This window comes from Brassica napus, chromosome C3, assembly GCF_020379485.1.
Source record: "Brassica napus cultivar Da-Ae chromosome C3, Da-Ae, whole genome shotgun sequence".
Taxonomy (NCBI): domain Eukaryota; kingdom Viridiplantae; phylum Streptophyta; class Magnoliopsida; order Brassicales; family Brassicaceae; genus Brassica; species Brassica napus.
In genome coordinates, this window is record NC_063446.1 from 57,822,675 (window position 1) to 57,842,862 (window position 20,188).

General features: G+C 37.7%; 2 protein-coding genes across 5 annotated transcripts; both read right to left on the reverse strand.

Moving 5' to 3' along the window:
• Positions 1-3,157: 3,157 nt before the first annotated feature.
• LOC111204239 lies at positions 3,158-5,560 on the reverse strand. 2 transcript variants are annotated; one of them, XM_022698509.2, is made up of 8 exons: positions 5,333-5,560; positions 4,631-4,944; positions 4,421-4,546; positions 4,126-4,284; positions 3,921-4,039; positions 3,656-3,847; positions 3,480-3,570; positions 3,158-3,390 (listed from the first exon to the last, which is right to left on the reverse strand). In XM_022698509.2, exons 2-8 carry the CDS (start codon positions 4,913-4,915, stop codon positions 3,298-3,300), a joined length of 1,065 nt encoding a protein of 354 aa, XP_022554230.1. In that variant the 5' UTR covers positions 4,916-4,944; positions 5,333-5,560; the 3' UTR covers positions 3,158-3,297. The 2 variants fall into 2 exon arrangements, with proteins under 2 accessions (XP_022554230.1, XP_022554229.1); XM_022698508.2 differs by having other exon boundaries at positions 5,036-5,356.
• A 1,087-nt stretch (positions 5,561-6,647) lies between these two features.
• On the reverse strand, positions 6,648-19,764 carry LOC106389381 (probable LRR receptor-like serine/threonine-protein kinase At1g29720). Of its 3 annotated transcripts, XM_022698507.2 has the most exons (25): positions 19,483-19,764; positions 19,232-19,415; positions 19,073-19,144; positions 12,126-12,197; positions 11,980-12,051; positions 11,302-11,373; positions 11,112-11,183; positions 10,726-10,797; positions 10,561-10,632; positions 10,400-10,465; positions 10,252-10,323; positions 10,039-10,107; positions 9,903-9,971; positions 9,776-9,826; positions 9,659-9,700; positions 9,525-9,568; positions 9,033-9,418; positions 8,745-8,940; positions 8,572-8,592; positions 8,356-8,490; positions 8,160-8,278; positions 7,859-8,069; positions 7,544-7,775; positions 7,325-7,475; positions 6,648-7,245 (listed from the first exon to the last, which is right to left on the reverse strand). In XM_022698507.2, exons 1-25 carry the CDS (start codon positions 19,550-19,552, stop codon positions 6,844-6,846), a joined length of 3,024 nt encoding a protein of 1,007 aa, XP_022554228.1. In that variant the 5' UTR covers positions 19,553-19,764; the 3' UTR covers positions 6,648-6,843. The 3 variants fall into 3 exon arrangements, with proteins under 3 accessions (XP_022554228.1, XP_048606237.1, XP_048606239.1); XM_048750280.1 differs by having other exon boundaries at positions 19,232-19,638; XM_048750282.1 differs by lacking the exons at positions 11,980-12,051; positions 12,126-12,197 and having other exon boundaries at positions 19,232-19,638.
• Positions 19,765-20,188: the final 424 nt, after the last annotated feature.

Here is a 20,188-nt window from a genome sequence, read left to right on the forward strand (position 1 = left end):
ATTTTATTTATTTATTTGTTGTTTATATATATTTTGTTGTGTGTGATATCAAGAAGATTCTTATGTTTGACTGGTCTTGTAGTTTGCTAATTAGATCCTTTTTTCATTTCCATACAGACAAATTCTTTGACTTTCTGTTCTTTAATTTTTGCCCTTTTATTCAGGGTTTCCTTATATCATCATGTCCTTGTTCTTGAAATCGAGGGAGCATATGCTTTTCTTTTTCGGGGAATATGTTTCGTTTTACTAAGTAAAGAAGTTTCGGTCAAAATATTAAATATGTCTTTTGACAAAGTACATTGTTTATTCGTTATGTTAATTCAAGTTGTATATATTCTATGATTCTTTTCAAAAGTAACATTTATCTAATACTCTTCCCGTTTCATTTTAATTGTCGTTCTAGTTTTATGCACACAGATTAATAAAACGCATGATTTTGCATTGAAACTATAAAATGATACTTATTTTGAAACGAAATTTTTTTTCCAAAACGACAATTAAATCGAAACGGAAGAAGTATGTTATAACTGTATGTTATATGGATCAGACAATATTAGCATTCCCATTAACAGGATAAACAACAGGTCGATTTGCGATTGTTTTACCCGTATATTAGAGGAACCGTGATCTTTCTGTTCTCACCAACATGCATGTCTATGGTATTCAGAAAAAATTTGAATTGGGATCAAAACAAAATGATGTGTAAACAAAACAAAATTAGTTTCATACCATGAATGCTAAAATTGAATCTTATACACATTGTAGCATTACCTGCACATTGCAACCAACAACATAAGCATCAAGTACCCTGTCACATAATGTTTTTTTTAATCCACTTAAGCATTTTACTGAATTTGTCATCAAAAATCTTTCCATTCTTCTGAAGCCTTCCGGTGTAGCGAACACGAACCCGTCATCCTGAAACAACTATCTTGCCATCCGGTTTACCAATGACCAAAACTTCAAAGGTGAACCAATTCTTGGGTTTTGGCACTTCAGAATTGAGTTCAAACAGAAGAATTTCATCCCTACACAGTAATATATAGAAGACACATTTGGCTTTGAATTAGATTTGGTTGAATGTATATGATTATCTGCTTCTTTGGATTAAGAGAGTTGTTGCTGATGTTTTTGAAGGTTGACACAAGAAAAATAGACGCGGTATAAAGATTGTCTATACATATTGTTTCAAAATGATTTATATTTTAGAAAAAAATTATTTTTTTTTTAAAACATCTTTTTTACATTTCCAGCGCATTTTTGTTAGATAATAAATTATAATTGTAAATTTTGAAGAAATTAATTATGGATGGGAGTTCGGTGGAATGTGTCTAAAACATAATGAACAGGATATATATATACATATATCTGAAACATGTTCAAAGTTACTAATCTCATTTTATCTAAGAACAAAAGCGGCTTGGATTGATGATCAATCTAAAAAACTTAAAAATCTAAGTTAAAACTGATGTGAAGCAAAATAACTGATTCATACTTAGTCATTTTTTATCTTAAGTTAAAATCGAGTTGTTTTGTTTTTCACTTTAAAATTGCGTTCATTAAAATTTAGTTAAATTGATTCATGATTTTCATTATTCATCAACTATTCACTAAGATATGACAATTCTTCATCAAATTCGTTATCGATTTTTCATGTTCTTCATCCATAAAGTTTGACTCTCTTTTATAAAACATTTAAATTGTTTAGTCGAAGTTTGATTTAGCCATGGTTTTCTTTGGAATTGAACTATCAATGTCTAGAAAAAAAATCTAGTTAGACATGATTATTTGAACCTAGATAATCCATTTGATATCCCTAAACAAGGGACTCAAACATCATGCAAGTTAAACACACTTTTCAGAATTTTTTTCATGGAGTACTAAGGTTCGCATAGGTGGTTTGAAAAGACTAATTTTAAATGAGTTAATTTTGTAGTTAAAACGATTAGATTATCTACAAGTTTTCACATACAAGTTAACTAGAAAAGTCTATAATCCTAAAGAAAATTAAATTACACCGTTTGAGTTATACCTTAGACGAATTACAAACCCAAACCTCTTAATTTTTTTTAAAAAAAACTAATGGTGTGAATTTCGGAGACCCAAATTAGGGTCAGCAACGCCTACCTCATCATCGCCTCACAACCAGTGGCAACACGAAGATCATAAATAAACTCGCACATATAGCAAATATTAAGGGCTTATTTGTGTATTAGCCATATTTGGGAGACAAATTAAGTAAATAACAATGATTTTGACATAATTAAGAAACTAACATTTACATCATAATTCATCCGGTTATACCCTTTCTCTTCGCCATTACTCGGTAAAAAAATTCTTTATGTATCCACGTAATCCATATAATATATGGCTAAGTGTGCCTAGAAACTATTTCACATGAAAGAGAAGGACTCATGCACGTCATACGTTTATTGACCACATACATATGCACTGATGTTTTATTCCACATGCCAAAATAGTATAGTATTATAACTCCATACACAACTCCTAAATATTAAACATTATTCCAACTCCTAAATACTAAACCCTAAATTCCAATCACTAAACACAAACCCAAATGTAAACTATAATATATAGTTATAATATTTTGAATAAAATTAAAATCTGAAATAGTATATATCATTGACCACATACGTATACATTGAATGTTCTATTCCACATGGTCGAAGTTAGATTGTGACTCCATTCACAACCCCTAAATATTGAACATTACCCTAATTCCTAAATAATAAACCCTAAAATCCAATCACTAAAATCAAACCCAAATGTAAACTACAATATATAGTTATAATATTTTGAATAAAATTAAAATCTGAAATAGGTTCGGAGCACTTGGATCTGTAACGATGTCTTTTCGCACTCAATTTCAGAATTGGGGACGATGGTGGCGGTGAAGATTTTAGAAGGAATAAACTCAGAGAAGGCCAACGACCCGACGCTGTCGACGATGTGGAACAAAACGGTGAGCTCGAAGAGATGGAACAAACCATCGACGGTAACCACGATTTACTTTTGGAGGTTAATAATTAATTTTTTTTTATTTTTTTTAGTAGGTTAGACCGGTTGATGCAAGGGATATTACAATATTTATATGTATATATCACGGCGTGTATATGCCTGGTAGGGTAAATAGCTATTACGTGAATTATGCTTTTTTGTGTGGCTATATGGCCCAATTTCCCAAATATTTAATCATCGTTCATTACAGAAAAATAAAACAACAAAATGCCTAATATATACATGTGTGTATCTTCATGTTCATGTAACCGTTACATTCTAAACGTCTGACGTTGGAGGCAAGATCTCTAGCGGCACGCCTGCTATGGGCTCCAACACTTGAGCTTTGGGAAGCTCTCTTGCCAATAGGTCCTGCATCCACAAGCCATTATCACCATTATTGGTCTTAAATAAAACAAAACATTGATTATGTTTCCATATTTTGGTTAAGAAAGCTGCACCTTAAATGACTCTATCGTTCCTTCTTTCTTAATAATACTTGCTAAAATCCCCTTTGCATCAAGATCTCCGTTTTGCATCGGCACAATAAACCTACAGTCCAAGTAATGCAAGAGTGCTATATACATTTTCTTGAGACTACATGGATAAACCAAAGAGAGCGAGATGATTATTTTACTTGGCTTTTAAGATTTTGGCGAGCTGGACAGCGTCTTCTTGGCCAGAAACTAGAGTAAATTGTGGGAGAAGTTGTTTGATGACCGGTGTGATTACAATGTCGGCTCTTTCATTCTTCAGAAGTTCCATGTTGCATACACAATGCGGTTCGTAGTAGAGAGATATCTGATCTTCAGGGGAAGCAAGAAGATACCTGAGGACAAAACAGAAATATAAATCAATATCCATAACGAGGTTGGTAGCTTGATGAGAGTTCTTTTTTTTACCCGTTTTCAGGGCGTTGCCATGGTGGACCGAGGACAGGTCCTGCTGTGGCTTTGACTCGAACCTTAGAACCGTTTCTTGCATTTAGCTCGTAGCTCTCTCCAGGTTCCAGATAAGTTACCTAAACCACATTGAATCAATCTTTCTCATTTAAATTAGCATAGGGATGAAGAAATGAGACTAGGAGATACGAAACAAGTCCCTCACATTTCTGAAAAGAGGATCCAGCAAAGGCTTAGCATTTGGAGTTGCAATAACTTTTACGTCAGGAGATTTCTTGGAAAGTGGCCTGAGGGTGTTTAGATGACAATGGTCATCAAGGCTTTGAGTTATGAGCAGGCAATCAACTTCAGGGAGATCATCAAGCTGCATTAAATTAAATATAAAGTCTTGGAAACTTACAAACACAATGAGAGATAAGATGATGAAACTAACAATGCAAAACAGATTCATTGGGAGAGATCTCAGCTATTTTATGATATGAATAGAGAACAAGTGTTACCTTGAAGCCCTTCAAAAATCTCTTGGCAGCATCATAGAGCCATGGGATTCCAAAGTCCAAATTACCCACAAGAATGGGATCAACCAAGATTCTGAATCCACCGGTTTCCCATAGCCAGCTATTTCCCTAACTCCCAAAACAAAGACATGTCAACATATGCTTATGGAATTATTGAAGTTGTCCATGTGATTCTGTGAAGGCAACCCTTACCTCCAAGTATGTCAGCTTGAATGCATCTGTCCCCCCAGAGCCACTAACTCCAGTAGCTCTGTCCTCTGACAGAACAGAAGATACCACGGAGAGAGACCGGGAAACATGCTGCAAGGGCTTGAAGCGGATGGAGAGGGAGCTGGAAGGGCTGTGACTGTGAGGAGCGGGTGAGAATAGCGGAAACGAGGATGCTGCAGGTCGGACTCTTGTTTTGGTGTTGATGATACTTAGAGGAAGAGCATTGGCGTGAAGTGGCATCTTTCCACCAGAAACCACCATAGCCATTGGGTTTTGTTTTGCCACCTGACAATATTCTGAACAAAAAAAAAAAGAAAAGAGAGTCACTTTTTGTAGGAAGCTCAGTTACACAACTTCTAAAATCATAGAAAGTCATAAACTTTTTACCAAATCCTTGGGTTATTAATAAGACCGAGGCTTGAAGCATCTAACTTTAGAGCTAAGGCTTGAATCATATCTAACTTTCTCTAAGTAAAACCAAATGTGTGACTGTCAATACTATACGAATTTTCCAAAAAAAATCTAAAACATATGATGATACGAGGAACTTGGAATCATCTACGCATTGTAATTTTATTTAATCAGTAGCCATGAAACCCAGAAAAGTGGAGATCAAAGATACGAAACAAAAGGGATGCTTTCAAGGAAAATAGAAACACGGAAAGAAACAGAAGAGGAAGAAACCTGATTTAGAGTTGAAGAGAGAGTTTAGTGAGAAAGGCAGTCTTCATGTCTCTCTTCCTCTTGTCTCTGTGTGTTTGAGTGAATGGCTCTCAAAGTCCCCAACACACACAAAGAATCCCTGAAATTGGTGGTTAGAGTGAATTTCACGACCTTGCTTCAAAACGCTGCGTCTAGAGATTACCTGTCGCTCTGGCCTTGACCGATCCGGTTTACAGCATTTCCAACCCAAACTTTAAACCTCAATGAAATTTTAGTCTTTCCAACCCAACTTCAAATCCTCAAAATTACTATTTATTTTCTTTTTATTCTTTACAATTATTTTCTTTTACAAATATATCTAGTAACTTTATTTATAATAACTTAAATACACCAAAATAAGATAAAATAAATATTACATAACATTAAAATAAAGTTCATATAATAGAAAGATACATTAAATAAAGCTCACACAAAATAACACATTAAACAAATTTGAAAAAAAAAATAAACACTTAAATATTACATATCTCAAGGAAATAATGCTTAAGTAATTTGGCATGTTATATGTAACTTTCTAAAATTTGTGTGTATGTGTTGTTTTATTATTATATGTAATTTATATTATTTTTATTATATAATATTGTAATATTGTGTGTTGTATAGTATATTAAAAGAGTATGTTTTATATGTATTTGTGAAGTTTTATCATTATTAGTAACTTTTGTTAATGTCAAGAGCTATAATGCAAATAAATAAAATTTTAAAGATTTTTTTATGGTTGGAGTAATCAACCCTCAAATCTTCATTTTGAAGTTTTGCTCCATTTAAAATAAGGTCTTGGGTTGGAGATGCTTTTAGCAAACAAAAAAAAATCAAATCTATATTTTAACTTGGGAACTACGTCAAATCAAAATTAAATTAGACACTAGAATTGTAGAAAATGTTAATTTTGCCAATGCGATATTCTTATTAGGTTTTGACTCGACAATGATCATTTGTTGCCTTCAAATGTCTTTTGTGTCTTTGTTTGTGTGTTTTCACAAGAGTGGAAGTGCAATGCAATGTTCATCCACCCTTCGGTGCTCAATGTCTTCTTTCTCTAGACCCATGGGCAACGCTATCCGATGGTTGGAAAACACACAACAGTTTCTTCATCAAGTCTTGTTCGAGATATTACTATTGAGAGACATTCAATTCAGTATAAAAATCAAGGTAATTCTAGAGATGCTGTAGAGGTTTTAGATTACTTGGAGAATTATGGTTATGCAATGGATTTGAGTGGACTTTTTTTTTAAAATTTAGCAAAACTATGCTGTAAACCAGAAGAATTAAGAACTTCTGGAACTTTTCTTTTACTTTTCATATTACAGTGAAATGAAATGGTGTGAACATGTAGAGAGAATTAAACAATTAAGGCCAAAATACACATGTTATAAGAAAAATGAAATGGTGTGAAATGCGACCCTTTCACACTAGTGTAGAGAGAGTTAATCTAACGGTTTAATCTACCGTCTGAGTAAAAGCTTTTGATATTACAGTGATGAGGAATGATACTCTACTGTGGAGTTTAGGGTCATGGATTCAGGGTATAATGGGTAGAGATCACAACCAAAAACAGAGGATTTCGTTGTTGTTCTTGTTTGATCGGTCACACCAGACGTGCTCGAGCTTCCATGTGTATCATCAATGTCTCTCAGCTTTAACAAGCTCCAGTCGTCTCCGTATATACCAGGATCTGACGAAACCTGTGTTAGCTCGATTACTCCCTCCAGCATTTTCACGGCCTCTGACATTGTTGGTCTCAACGCTGGAGATGAGTTTGTGCAAACAAGAGCAACATTGATCATCCTCACCGCTTCTTTTCTATCGAAATGACCTTCAAGAATTGGATCTACAACCTCCAGTATGTTCCCTTTCTGATGCAGTGACAGCGCCTGAGTTTCCATGTAAAACAAAAAGATGTTTCACTAAAGAAAACTTGTAGACATCAAAGGGACAAAAGAGAAAGGTTACCCAATTAAGAAGTGAGATGTGATCAGCAGTTCCCTTGTGTTTAGTATTACTCTTGCCACTAACAATCTCCATTGCCACAACTCCGAAGCTATACACGTCTGCTTTCTCCGTTAGTTGACCCCATAGTACATATTCAGGAGCCATATATCCCCTAAGTTACAAAAAAAGACAAGACTGAGATAAGTTTTTTGTGATGTTTGTTTTATGTTCTGTACTAACATGGTTCCTGCAACTTTGGTGCTAATGTGAGTGTGTTCTTCTTCATGGATTCTAGCCAATCCAAAGTCAGATATCTTTGCATTTAAGTCAGCATCTAGAAGCACATTAGGAGTTTTGATGTCACGGTGAACCATTCTGATCATCGATCCTTCATGGAGGAACTCTAGCCCTCTTGCGATTCCCACACATATTTTCTGTCTTGCTTTCCAGTCCAGTTTCATGGAGCTCTTACCTGGCAAACCAAAGAGAAATGATGTCACTTAACATGTGATGACATGTAAAAACGTAAAGAAAAGCTGAATAACTTTTATTTACCAGACAGCACAAGAGCAAGGGAGTTATTTTCCATGTACTCATACACGAGAAGCAATTGATTCTTCTCTACACAGCATCCATAAAGCTTGACAAGGTTTGGATGATTGAGACCAGAGATCATGCCTATCTCATTCACAAACTCACGGTTTCCTTGGCATGACTTGGAAGAAAGCTGCTTCACTGCTATGATAGTTCCATCTGACAGCTCTCCCTGCATATTATGTTTCTCATATCAGAAACCAAATAAACAGCCATATAAATTCTTGAGAAAAACTTGGCATGTGTTCTAGTTTTAGTATACTTTGAATACAGAACCGAAACCTCCTTCTCCAAGTTTGTTGGCTTGATCAAAATTGTTCGTTGCAGCTTGCAGTTGCCTCCATGTAAAGCAAACAGTTTCCAAACCATGTGCTCTCAGATCTATTGTGATCATATGTCCAGTAGAAAATCATTAGTAATGCTAACAACTAAACATAAATGGATTCATACTCTGGTACCTCGTTTTCTTGTGTTATTGTATTTTAGGCGTCTTCTCCGAGCATATATTCCCACAGCTAAGAGAGTAATTGTTACCAAAGAACCTGTTGCCCCCAAGATTAGGGGATAACTAATGTGATGTTTTATTCTCTCCGCTGCAAATGAGACACTAGAAAGTATAAATATGTATATATAAAAACCAATCTACAGAAATAAATTTTCTTTTGTGTAAGAACCTCCACATCGTGGTTCCAGACCTGAAATTTCAAGAGATGAATATTGTCAGTAGGAGGTGTGGACCAGTGTAAAGAAGATGATGGAGATAATTTGAAGTTGTGGACACTTCAGAGTAAGAAAACTGAATGTAAAGGAGTAAAGTTGCTGCAGCAGAGAATAAGGGGGTACTTACTGTGACACAAGGAGATAGCAGAGATAAGAGGACCATAGTTTCCTCTGCTGGGAATGAGGGTTGTCCCTTTCCCGGCCCAATACAACCGAATCTCTAACAAATGGTCTGTCACATTAGCTTTCAGTTCTTTCACAACAGGTTTCAGAGTCCCATTAGCCTCCTCTTTGATATTAAAATCCCTCAAAAACAATTTCCCCTAATATGGGAGAGAAAAGACAAAAGGAAATGTACTTTAATCTTCCACGCTTGATTAAAGGAGTTCTGTAATCAAATATAGTGACACTTTACCTGAACATAAACATCAAATATGCGTCTGCCTATACGACTGTATACTTCTTTCTCTGAAAACTGGATCTCCATAAAATGGAGTTTCACATTGTAGGCTCCATTTTCCAAGCAAAATGCATAGTAAACCAGAGAGAGAGCAGATCGACGCGCGGTTTTATAGAGATGGGGAGAATCTTTAGATAGTCTTAAACTAGTTGAAATGATGAACGTGTCATCATCACTTACATCATCGGTGAAGTCACCTGTGTTGCTGATTCCCCAGTTTTCCTGGTGATGATTTGTTACGGCCATGGTTTTACTGTTGTCTGCTTGATAAGTGATTTTACCGAAAGAGTTTTTAATCTTTATATCTTCTCCACCACAGTTTATATGTATTGATCGCTGATCTACAATCAACAATGAGTAGAAAGAGTGGGATTTAACAAAAAACATTATGTCAATATTGAATTAATGCATGTATGCTGACAAAAAAAAAAGAATGCATGTACTTACAGGTCTTGCAGTTGACTGGACCAGCGCATGGAAGAAGGCCAGTTCTGTATGAACAAACGATAAAAACATTTAGGTATCTCATATAGCAACAAACATTCAAACCATTCAAAAATATAATCCATTCTTGTTCTTACAAATTATTCTTCAAAATTGAGCTCCGGTATGTGTTAATGTTACTGATTCAACAGAAACTTCAACATTATCAGGTTATAAAATATAAGATTTAAAGATGTTCCATTTCATGTTCATACCTCTTTTCTTGACAACTAGATGACCAAGAGAAATTGTTATAAGAGAGATCTCTGTAGAGAACCGAGAAGAATATTAGTTGGCATGCATGGCAAGTTTTTTCAAGCCATACAAGCAGGTCAAACGTACATATTAGGTTTGTTGTTGATTAAAAAAGCAGACTCAACGTTTCCGGAAAGCATGTTGCCAGTCAGATAGCTGAAAGAAAACCAATGATTCTCAATCTTGGATTAACATACCCAAATCTTAGATTGTAACAACTTACGTATGCGTAAGTTTTGGTGCTTTTTGTATGTCCTGAACTTCACCAGTCAACTTGTTAAACGATAAATCTCTGCGTTAAACAACTTGTAAATCAATATTCTTTGGTATATGGTTAAATAACCCTGGTTAAATATACGTTTTAGCTGTGACATACTTGTAAACAAACAAATTGTATATTCAAGGCATTTAAACGCAGAAATGACAAAGAACTTACAGCCTAGTTAGGTTTGGCAAATTCCAGATGTAAGAAGGAATTGGACCAGACAAACCTACATTCCTCAAAATCCTGGAACACAGAACAGATATACCATTAGTTTGAAAATTTCTAATAAACAATAAGTTTAGGTGGAAAAATAAATTACAGGGTTTCAATGACTTTGCTGGTTAGAATTGGAAATGAGTTTATCCCAGTGGTATCACTTATTCTCCTGCGCATATGAAAATATATATATATATATATAAAATCCTTAAAACATGAGTTCAGTTGTCCTTTTGCTAATCTATGATAAGATAAGTCAGTTACAGATCAATGAGATTTTCTAGGCAGGCCACTGCATCAGGAAAAGGTCCTTTCAGTCCACTCGCGTGTAGAGATCTGCTGACCATTATTGATACATGTTAGACGGCACTTAAGCAGAAACACAAGGAGAAATTAAAAATTAGCAATGAAGGGACAAAGCTTACGTACAGCTTTCTGAGCCGAGACCACTTGCCAATATATGCTGGGATGGTTCCACTAAACTTGTTGTCACTTATCCAACTGCAGAAATAAAAACAAACAACTTTTTTGTAACATATAAAAAAAAACCTACAAACAACTAAATATGATTTTCTGGACTATTCTTTCCACATGCTTAACTAAAGAGTATGCGTTTGGAAAGTGTCAAGATCAATTTCACAACCAAACTACATATACTACGAAGTATATATAATAAGTGTTCTGCAAGAAAGCCAATGTTAAAAAAAAAAAAGCTTTAAATTATGTTTCAGTTCAATCTAGGTGGTCATAAACAATGTCAAAAATAGTCAAAAATCGTTTGAAACTTATCATTTCAAAGGAAGACAACAACTTACAGTCGTTCAAGGTTTACTAGTCGAGCGAGAGTGATTGGCAAGCTTCCTGTAAATCGATTAGATGCAAGATGCCTGCAAAACCAAGTTTCAGATAAGATCTACCACTGTACATTTTTGGCATTAAACCAAAAATTTAGATACAAAATATCAAAACTGATTTGAATATCTGCAAAGCCAAAGATTATCTTACAATTTTACAAGCTTGGTCAAGTTACCAAGCTCATCAGGAATCGTACCAGAGAACTGGTTGCCTTCAACCCCTCTGAAAATTTCATCACCACAATATCAGTTGAATCAATATTAAATTTCTTGGACTTCCAACTTAAACCAACTGACGATAAATAAAATAGTCCAAATCCTTTATATAGTATTTACGTCTCACTCAAACTTTTGATGTAGGAGCTTATATTCACACACTCTTTAAACACTAAAACTTATGATCCATTAATCTCTACATAATCCAAATACCATCCCTCAAAATAATAGCCCTTCAAACCATTAATCTCACAGACCAACATTATCGAGTCCGAGAGCACAAGCCACTTTTTGGTCTGAATTATAATAGTGTATGTAGAGTCTAAACTTCTTTTAATAGTTAGACTTAGTGGCTCTGATACCATGTTAAACTCGGATAGTTTAACATGCATCAGAACCACCCAATATTGGCCACTCCGTAGATGTCTTTCCACAGTTGAACATGAGGAGAGTATTAATGAATGAAGTACTAGTTGGTAATTGGAAAAATAATTAACTAATATATAAAGGGTCAGAGCCAATCCACTTATCACCAATTAATTTTAATTTGAAAGTTATAAGCTTGAAATTACTAATCAAAAGCCACAGAAGTGGAAGACATTCAGAGACGTACAAGAATTTCAGATTCTTGAAGTTTTGCAACCAAGTTGGTAAATTCCCAGACAAACGATTCCCGCAGAGCCAGCTGCGAGAATATTCAAAGTTATTCGTAAATCATGAAGATGAAGCATCAGAGTGAGACAAAGAGAGGGAGCTAACATGAAAGTGAGATATGGCATTGAAACCCACTCGGGTGGAATCGTGCCAGTAAGGTAGTTGGCGGATAAGTCGCTACAAGTAAGAGAAAAAAACTCGTAAGAAACTTTTGTTATGTTTCTCTTTGTAGATACTATGGCTAGTGGCTACAGACGTTTTGTTGATCAATCAAGTTTTAAACTTTAAAACTACCCAGCAAATCCTTTTTTCTTTCTTTATTTCTTGTCTGTTTTTTTTTTTTTGACTCATCAACAACTTTCATTCACCAACATTTTGATACAGACTTTAACCTCACTCGAGATTATACCACGATTACAATAATGCGATCTATAGAATGACCCTGAATCACTACTTAGATCCAGCGCTTCTTAATCAACATCATTGTATAATCAGCCCAATGAGATAACTTCACTTCACGACCCGAAATGAAGCACCCCTTAAACCCCTAAATTCAACCTCAATACAAGACTAATCAAGACACAGTGAACAAAATCAATGCTGAAAACCGTTTCTTTCTTTCTTGTCTTGGTTTTAACTTTTAATAGTGAGTTTTTGTAGTAAAAATAGAAATATATGTAGCAAAATCCATAGAAACTAGTGGGTCTTAGATTTTGATAGAGTTAGGTTGATTTGGAGGGATTATATTAATTTTTCATTAGAGGATAAAAAGAAGCGCCCTAGCTCTCTCCCAGGCACAGACATCGAGGCGCCGTTTCGTTCGTCGTTTTCTGACGCCGGTGGAGTCGAGGCTCGCCGGCGTCGCCTTTATTCATCATCTTCTTCACCTCTGTTCATCCTCTGCTCCTCCTCTGTTTCCTCCTTCGTTGTTATCAAGCTCTCGTCTCTGTTTCGTACCGGTATGTGTCTCTTCTCCAAGGAGATCCGGTCACCTTGCTCAAGCTTCACCTCGTCTCGCCTTCACCGCAACCTTGACGACTCTGTGACCTCACGCTCCAGAGTTGTGTGTCAAGAAGCTTTAAAGATGATTTTCATAAGCTCCAATATTGAGCTTCAGATCTATGGCCTCAAGCTTGTCTCCCTCCGCACGTACAAATGTACCGGATCTACTCAGTCCGTGGGTGAGCTCACCGGATCTGTTCGGCTTTCTCCTGTCGCCACCATTCCTCGTCTTACCGTCGCCACCGCTCCTCCTCTCACCGTGGATGCTGAACTTACAAGATCTGGTCGGCTCTCCTCCACCGCATCTCCATCTCCCCCGACTGAAACGACTTCACCACCGTGGGTCTATCGCATTCCTCACTTAGAAAGAGTAACCGTCAGCCGTGTGCTCGTTCCTCCGCCGCACTGTGTCTTCGCTTCACCAAATCGGAAAGAAGCTCCGAGAATCCATCTCGCACGGGAACTTGACTGCTCCGATGGGATTAAACCTCCACCACCTGATGCTCAGCGCCTATCACCCAATGCTGACTCAAGCTCTATCATGTTCTTTAAGTTTGTTGACTTGTCCGCTCTGTCATCAAGCTTCATTATTTTCAGAGTCACCGTTAAGGTGAAGGCGATTCCTGTGTCGGATTTGTCTATGGGCTTGCGGTTTGGCTTAGGTTTCAGTGAGAGCTCTGGGTATCGATACGGTAATATCGGAGTCCTCCCTCTCAGCCTGACCTCAGCTCACATCCCCCCGTTGAATATCAGTTTTAATTATCTCAATAGGAGTCTCTTTTTACTCTGGAATGAGGATGTTTTGCTCTTTTTGATGCTTTTTTTACCTCAGTTTCGGGATGTTACAGGCTTTGTGGGTTTCTTCATAAAACTTTATTTACCTCAGTATGAGGATATTACACTATGGTGTACCAGTTTCTTACCCAAGTATGAGGTTATTTGGACCTTTGCCTTTGTGGTTTTGGTTTCAATTATTTCAGGTTTACTTAGTTGGCAGTGGTGGTCTTCTTCACAGCTTTCAGACTTCATAAAGCATGGCTTTGTTGCCTCTGTGTTTGTAGCTGTAAGGTCCCCAACTGTTCATGTTAAAATCCTTCCGACTGATTTGGTGAATGGAATGTGGTTTAAAGCTTTTAAAATTGGAGGTTTTGGGTGGTCTATCTATGGAAAGGGGGAAGCCCGTGACTCCCAAGGCTACTCTATCAGTTTGAGCGCAGGTTCGTCCCTTGCCAACGAAGCTGGAAAAATGATTGAAGCTCTTCAATCAGCAAAGACTCGTAGTCTCTCAAGTCTTCAGTTAACTTTGGACTCTATTGTCCTTTTTTCTGCCATGCGTTCATGGCTGGACATGATTAAGATCACAGGTCTTCTTTTCAGAAACCTTGTCACTCTTTTCAGTCCACTATCTTGTACTTTTAATAAATGCGCAGCCACTTGTTTTGTTGTTGCTTTCACAATGAGTGTTGTATCCAAACTATGTTTTTGTATCCAAACTATGTTTTTTGATTACTCAGTTCTGAGTTTTTTTTTTTTTTTGAAACACACTTGCATTAAAACATTCAACCAAAGGTAGGTGGGGCAATTAAGCCAAGTTCAAAAGATAAACTCTGTTTTGCTAGGGTGTCTGCAACAACATTGTTGTCTCGAGAGATCCATTTAAAAGAAACGAAATCAAAAGAGGAGGTAACTGAGAGGATATCAGTTAGAATTCCATAAAGACCAGCGAGGGATGCTTCTGTCTGCAGGGCTTTGATTAAGACCGCTGAGTCCGATTCGATTCTGATCCGAGCTAAGCCCAGTTCCCTGCACTTCAGGACCGCTTCGCGAACTGCTAAGCCTTCAGCGACTACCGGCGAGCTCACATGGTGAGCAGGGGAGGAGAATGACGAGCTTCTGTCTTGCGAGGCAATCGTCCACCGTAGTCCTGCAATATTCAAACTTTCATTCCAAGCAACATCAGTTTTTATCATGGCGCAATCCATAGGATTTGTAACTGAAGATGGCGGAGTCCGGGCAGACTGTGGGTGTGAAATTTGGCTGGTGGCCCATTCGCGAGCACAAGCCACTGCCTTTGAGAGCGTTTCCTCGGCGGTGAAGATCCTGTCATTAAAAACAAGCTTGTTCCTAGCAATCCAGATTTGCCATAAGATCCAAGGAGCTAAGTGTCCTTCGAATATGCCAGTGGGAGGTAAGTTTTTCTTGCTTATAAATTTGTTCCATATACTCCTCAAAGCTATAGATTCGCTGTACTCAATACTAGGAAAAACAGGGGCTGATGTCCAGACCTGTTTCGCAAAGGAGCAGTGCAAGAACAGATGATCTATAGTTTCAGGAAGATTGCATCTCTTGCATTTTCCCTCCACATTGATCTGACGAGCTCTGAGTGCTTCTCCAGCTGGGATGGCCCCGTGTATTGCTTTCCACACAAACAGTTTGACTTTTGGAGAGATCTTTAAGTTCCATACATTCTTCCTCCACTCATATGAAGCGTCCGCCTGCGAGAGTTCCAGTTCCGTGTCTCGGTTAGAGAGAGCAACCGCGTAGCCCGTTTTTGTAGAGTACTCGCCTGAGGTTGTGTTCAGCCATGAGAGCTTATCCGGAGCCCCCGTGAGACTAGGTTTGATTGCCAAAATTCTATGTTCCTCAAATGGGAGAATTCTCTGGATCATGTTCCGATTCCATTCCCGTGTAGACGGTAGTAGAAGATCAGCCACTGTTAGGTTTTGGAATTATTCTGGGGGTGGTCCCATCGGCCGTAGTGGGGAAGTGATGCTGAGCCAAGGCTTCTCCCAAATGTTGATACTTTCCCCATTTCCCACTTCCCAGCCTGCGCTCTTAAGGATGATGTCCCTTCCTACCAAGATTCCACGCCAACCATGTGAGATAGCAGTCTTTGCTGTTACTACCAAGAAATCTTTGGTGGAACAGTACTTTCCAATTAAAATTCTTCCTAGCAGGCTATCTGGTTTGTTGATGATTCTCCAGCTGATTTTTGCCAAGAAAGCTTCATTGAAACTTTGAATATCTCTGAAGTCGAGCCCTCCTTGCTCCTTGGGTCGGATTAGCTTGGACCAAGCGATCCATGCCATTTTGCTGCTTCCGTCGCAGTTATCCCACCAGAATCTAGTGAGCGCTGATTGGATTCTTTTACAAAGAGAGACTGGGAGCTGGAAACAAGACATAGCATGGGAAGGAACCGCTGAGAGCACACTTTTGAGCATTGTCATTTTCCCGGCTGTTGATAGGAATCTATTAGACCAGCCTTTTGCCTTCTGCTTTATCCTATCTACAATGGATGAGAAGAGATCTCGTTTTGATCTGCCGAAGTGTTCTGGCAGTCCGAGGTATTTTCCAATACCCCCCTCCTTTTGGATTGAAAGGGCATCTTGAACCACTGTTTTTAAAGTCCTCGGGGTCCTCCGCGAGAATGTGATTGACGATTTGGCCGTGCTGATATATTGTCCCGATGCTTCCTCATAACGTTTAAGCAGCTTGCTCAATGCATCAGCGTTTTCCTTGCTAGCTCGAAGGAAAAACATTGTGTCATCCGCGAAAAGGAGGTGATTGAGTCGAGGAGTCCCTCGAGCTACCCGGATCCCTTTAAGAGATCCCTCCTCTTGTGCTTTGTTACACAGACCCGAGAGTACCTCACTACACAAAATGAATAAGTATGGTGAGAGCGGATCTCCTTGACGGATGCCGCGGCTCGGTGTGACTCTTCCTCTAGGCGAGCCGTTGATGAGGAAAGAGTATGTAACAGTGGAGACACATTGTACTATCCATCTAACCACCTTCGGATGGAAACCTAGTCGTTGTAGGACCAGTTTGATGAAATCCCACTCAAGTCTGTCGTATGCTTTACTCATGTCGGTTTTAACCGCCATGGAACATCTCTTTGCTGCCTTGCATGTTTTGAGATAGTGCAACACCTCGTGGGTAATGAGGACATTGTCCGAAATCGCTCTCTCGGGAACAAAAGCCGATTGATTCTCTGATATGATGGTGGAGAGTAGCGGTTTGATTCTCTTTGTCAAGATCTTAGAGATGATCTTGTAGTATACATTGCACAAAGCAATTGGTCTATACTCCGCAACCGTCTTGGGGCTGTGAACTTTCGGGATAAGGCGGATATGAGTATCATTGATCTTGGCCGGCAATTGGTCTATACTCCGCAACCATCTTGGGTCTATACCCCGACTGAAACGACTTCACCACCGTGGGTCTATCGCCTTCCTCACTTAGAAAGAGTAACCATCAGCCATGTGCTCGTTCCTCCGCCGCACTGTGTCTTCGCTTCACCAAATCGGAAAGAAGCTCTGAGAGTCCATCTCGCACGGGAACTTGACTGCTCCGATGGGATTAAACCTCCACCACCTGATGCTCAGCGCCTATCACCCAATGCTGACTCAAGCTCTATCATGTTCTTTAAGTTTGTTGACTTGTCCGCTCTGTCATCAAGCTTCATTATTTTCAGAGTCACCGTTAAGGTGAAGGCGATTCCTGTGTCGGATTTGTCTACGGGCTTGCAGTTTGGCTTAGGTTTCAGTGAGAGCTCTGGGTATCGATACGGTAATATCGGAGTCCTCCCTCTCAGCCTGACCTCATCTCACATCCCCCCGTTGAATATCAGTTTTAATTATCTCAATAGGAGTCTCTTTTTACTCTGGAATGAGGATGTTTTGCTCTTTTTGATGCTCTTTTTACCTCAGTTTGGGGATGTTGCAGGCTTTGTGGGTTTCTTCATAAAACTTTATTTACCTCAGTACGAGGATATTACACTGTGGTGTACCAGTTTCTTACCCAAGTATGAGGTTATTTGGACCTTTGCCTTCGTGGTTTTGGTTTCAATTATTTCAGGTTTACTTAGTTGGCAGTGGTGGTCTTCTTCATAGCTTTCAGACTTCATAAAGCATGGCTTTGTTGCCTCTGTTTTTGTAGCTGTAAGGTCCCCAACTGTTCATGTTAAAATCCTTCCTACTGATTTGGTGAATGGAATGTGGTTTAAAGCTTTTAAAATTGGAGGTTTTGGGTGGTCTATCTATGGAAAGGGGGAAGCCCGTGACTCCCAAGGCTCCTCTATCAGTTTGAGCGCAGGTTCGTCCCTTGCCAACGAAGCTGGAAAAATGATTGAAGCTCTTCAATCAGCAAAGACTCGTAGTCTCTCAAGTCTTCAGTTAACTTTGGACTCTATTGTCCTTTTCTCTGCCATGCGTTCATGGCTGGACATGATTAAGTTCACAGGTCTTCTTTTCAGAAACCTTGTCACTCTTTTCACTCCACTATCTTGTACTTTTAATAAATGAGCAGCCACTTGTTTTGTTGTTGCTTTCACAATGAGTGTTGTATCCAAACTATGTTTTTTTATTACTCAGTTCTGAGTTTATGAAAGGAAATCTTTGACACAAAAAAAATATTAATTTTTCATTGAGATGTTATTTCTTTATACAATTTTGTTAAATTTGTAGAAAGTGTTGTATATTTAGAAGATGCATTAAAATTTATGTCATAACAAGTTTTATAATCAGTCAAAAAATAACAAGTTTTATAGTCCAATGGATATGAAGTATTCTAACAATGCTGAATATAAACATAACTATAAAATCAATAAAAACAACATTTTGAATAACAAATTCATCAAACCAACGATACTATATTTTAGTAGAATGTAAAATCTATAAACTAATAGGACTTGACTTTTAAAAATTGTTAGAATCTATCAACGGAAGAACTACATGGTGGACTTGATTTTACCAAAAACGATGAAGATATAAAATCCCAACCATTTATGCATTGGAAAGACAGATTCTTATTTTGTGCCAGAGCTTAATAGAATTTAAGAATTCTAACAATCAACAAAAATCTAACTCCCACTAAACTCCTAAGTCTGACTCATGAACATACTTTTTTTTTTTGGATTATACATACATCCTACATTTTCGGCCCACGTGAACATACTTTCTCTTTAACCTATCGCACATAAGATCTTCTTCACCCTCTACTTCTACTTGACGTAAAAAGGTTTGTTAAATTTGTTAAATATTTGGACTTACATTGACCGGAGATGTCGAAGCTTGGCTAACTCAGGTGGAACTTTTCCCACAAGAGTTAAATTCACTAGACTTCTGCATTTGTCGATATTAAAGCAAACTAAAGAAGTAAATAAGAGAGTGAAAAAAAAAGAAAAAAAAAGAAAAAAAATTAACACTCACAATTCTGTAATATGACATGTCATGTTGTTGTTGAAGCTACAATCACAAGCAATGGTGTTGTTCACCTCCGGATTCCAATCAACTTGTTTTATGATCATTAGACTTCGTGAACCGCATGGGTCTTTGTAACTTAGGTTCACTCTCTTTATACCAAGTGTAGTAGCTATCTCCTCAAGCGCATGCACTGCACAAGTTATCAAGTTCATATAAGAAACAAAATATTTACAAGAATCAAGATTTTGATTTAATACGTTCATCTGGATGGAGAGCTGGTGAAGAGCTTGTAATGATGATGAAGAAGAAGAAGACGATCCACATCATCGATATAGATTATGTGGACTTGGTTGGTTAGTCACAATCTTTACCAACAAGAAGAAGAGCTAAAATAATTATGAAAGGGAAGTGTTTTTAATTGAACTTTGTAAAAATGAAATATTTCGTATTATTTACGTTTAGGGTCTTGGTCGTCCCCTAGTCTGCTAGTACAGAGCAGCGTTACAGTTGTAGCCAAAGATGATAAAGGAGTATTGTACGAGCTTCATTTATTGAGCACAATTATTGTTCAATCTGCAATAGTGAACAGTTACAGCCTACAGCTTCATGCATGTTTCATTATCAACTTTGGAAAATAGATTTCAGCAGCTTTTATACGCAGGGAGATAGAAAGATATCGTGACCAGATATGATCTGACCAGGATTAAACACTAGGAATTTTCATGGTAAGCATAAATTATATTCCAACGTAAGGTTTCAAACAACTTTTAATGATATGGAGTCTGAAGTTAATTCAAGATAAAAGGCAATATGCTCACAGCCTTTGATACTCCAATGACTAAGAAGAAAACTCTGCTGTGGAGTTTGAGGTGGCTGATTCTTGATTAAATGGGGACAGACCATAGCCAGACATGGATGTTGACTCTTGCATCTCCATCAGCTTTGAAAAGTTCAAATCATGTC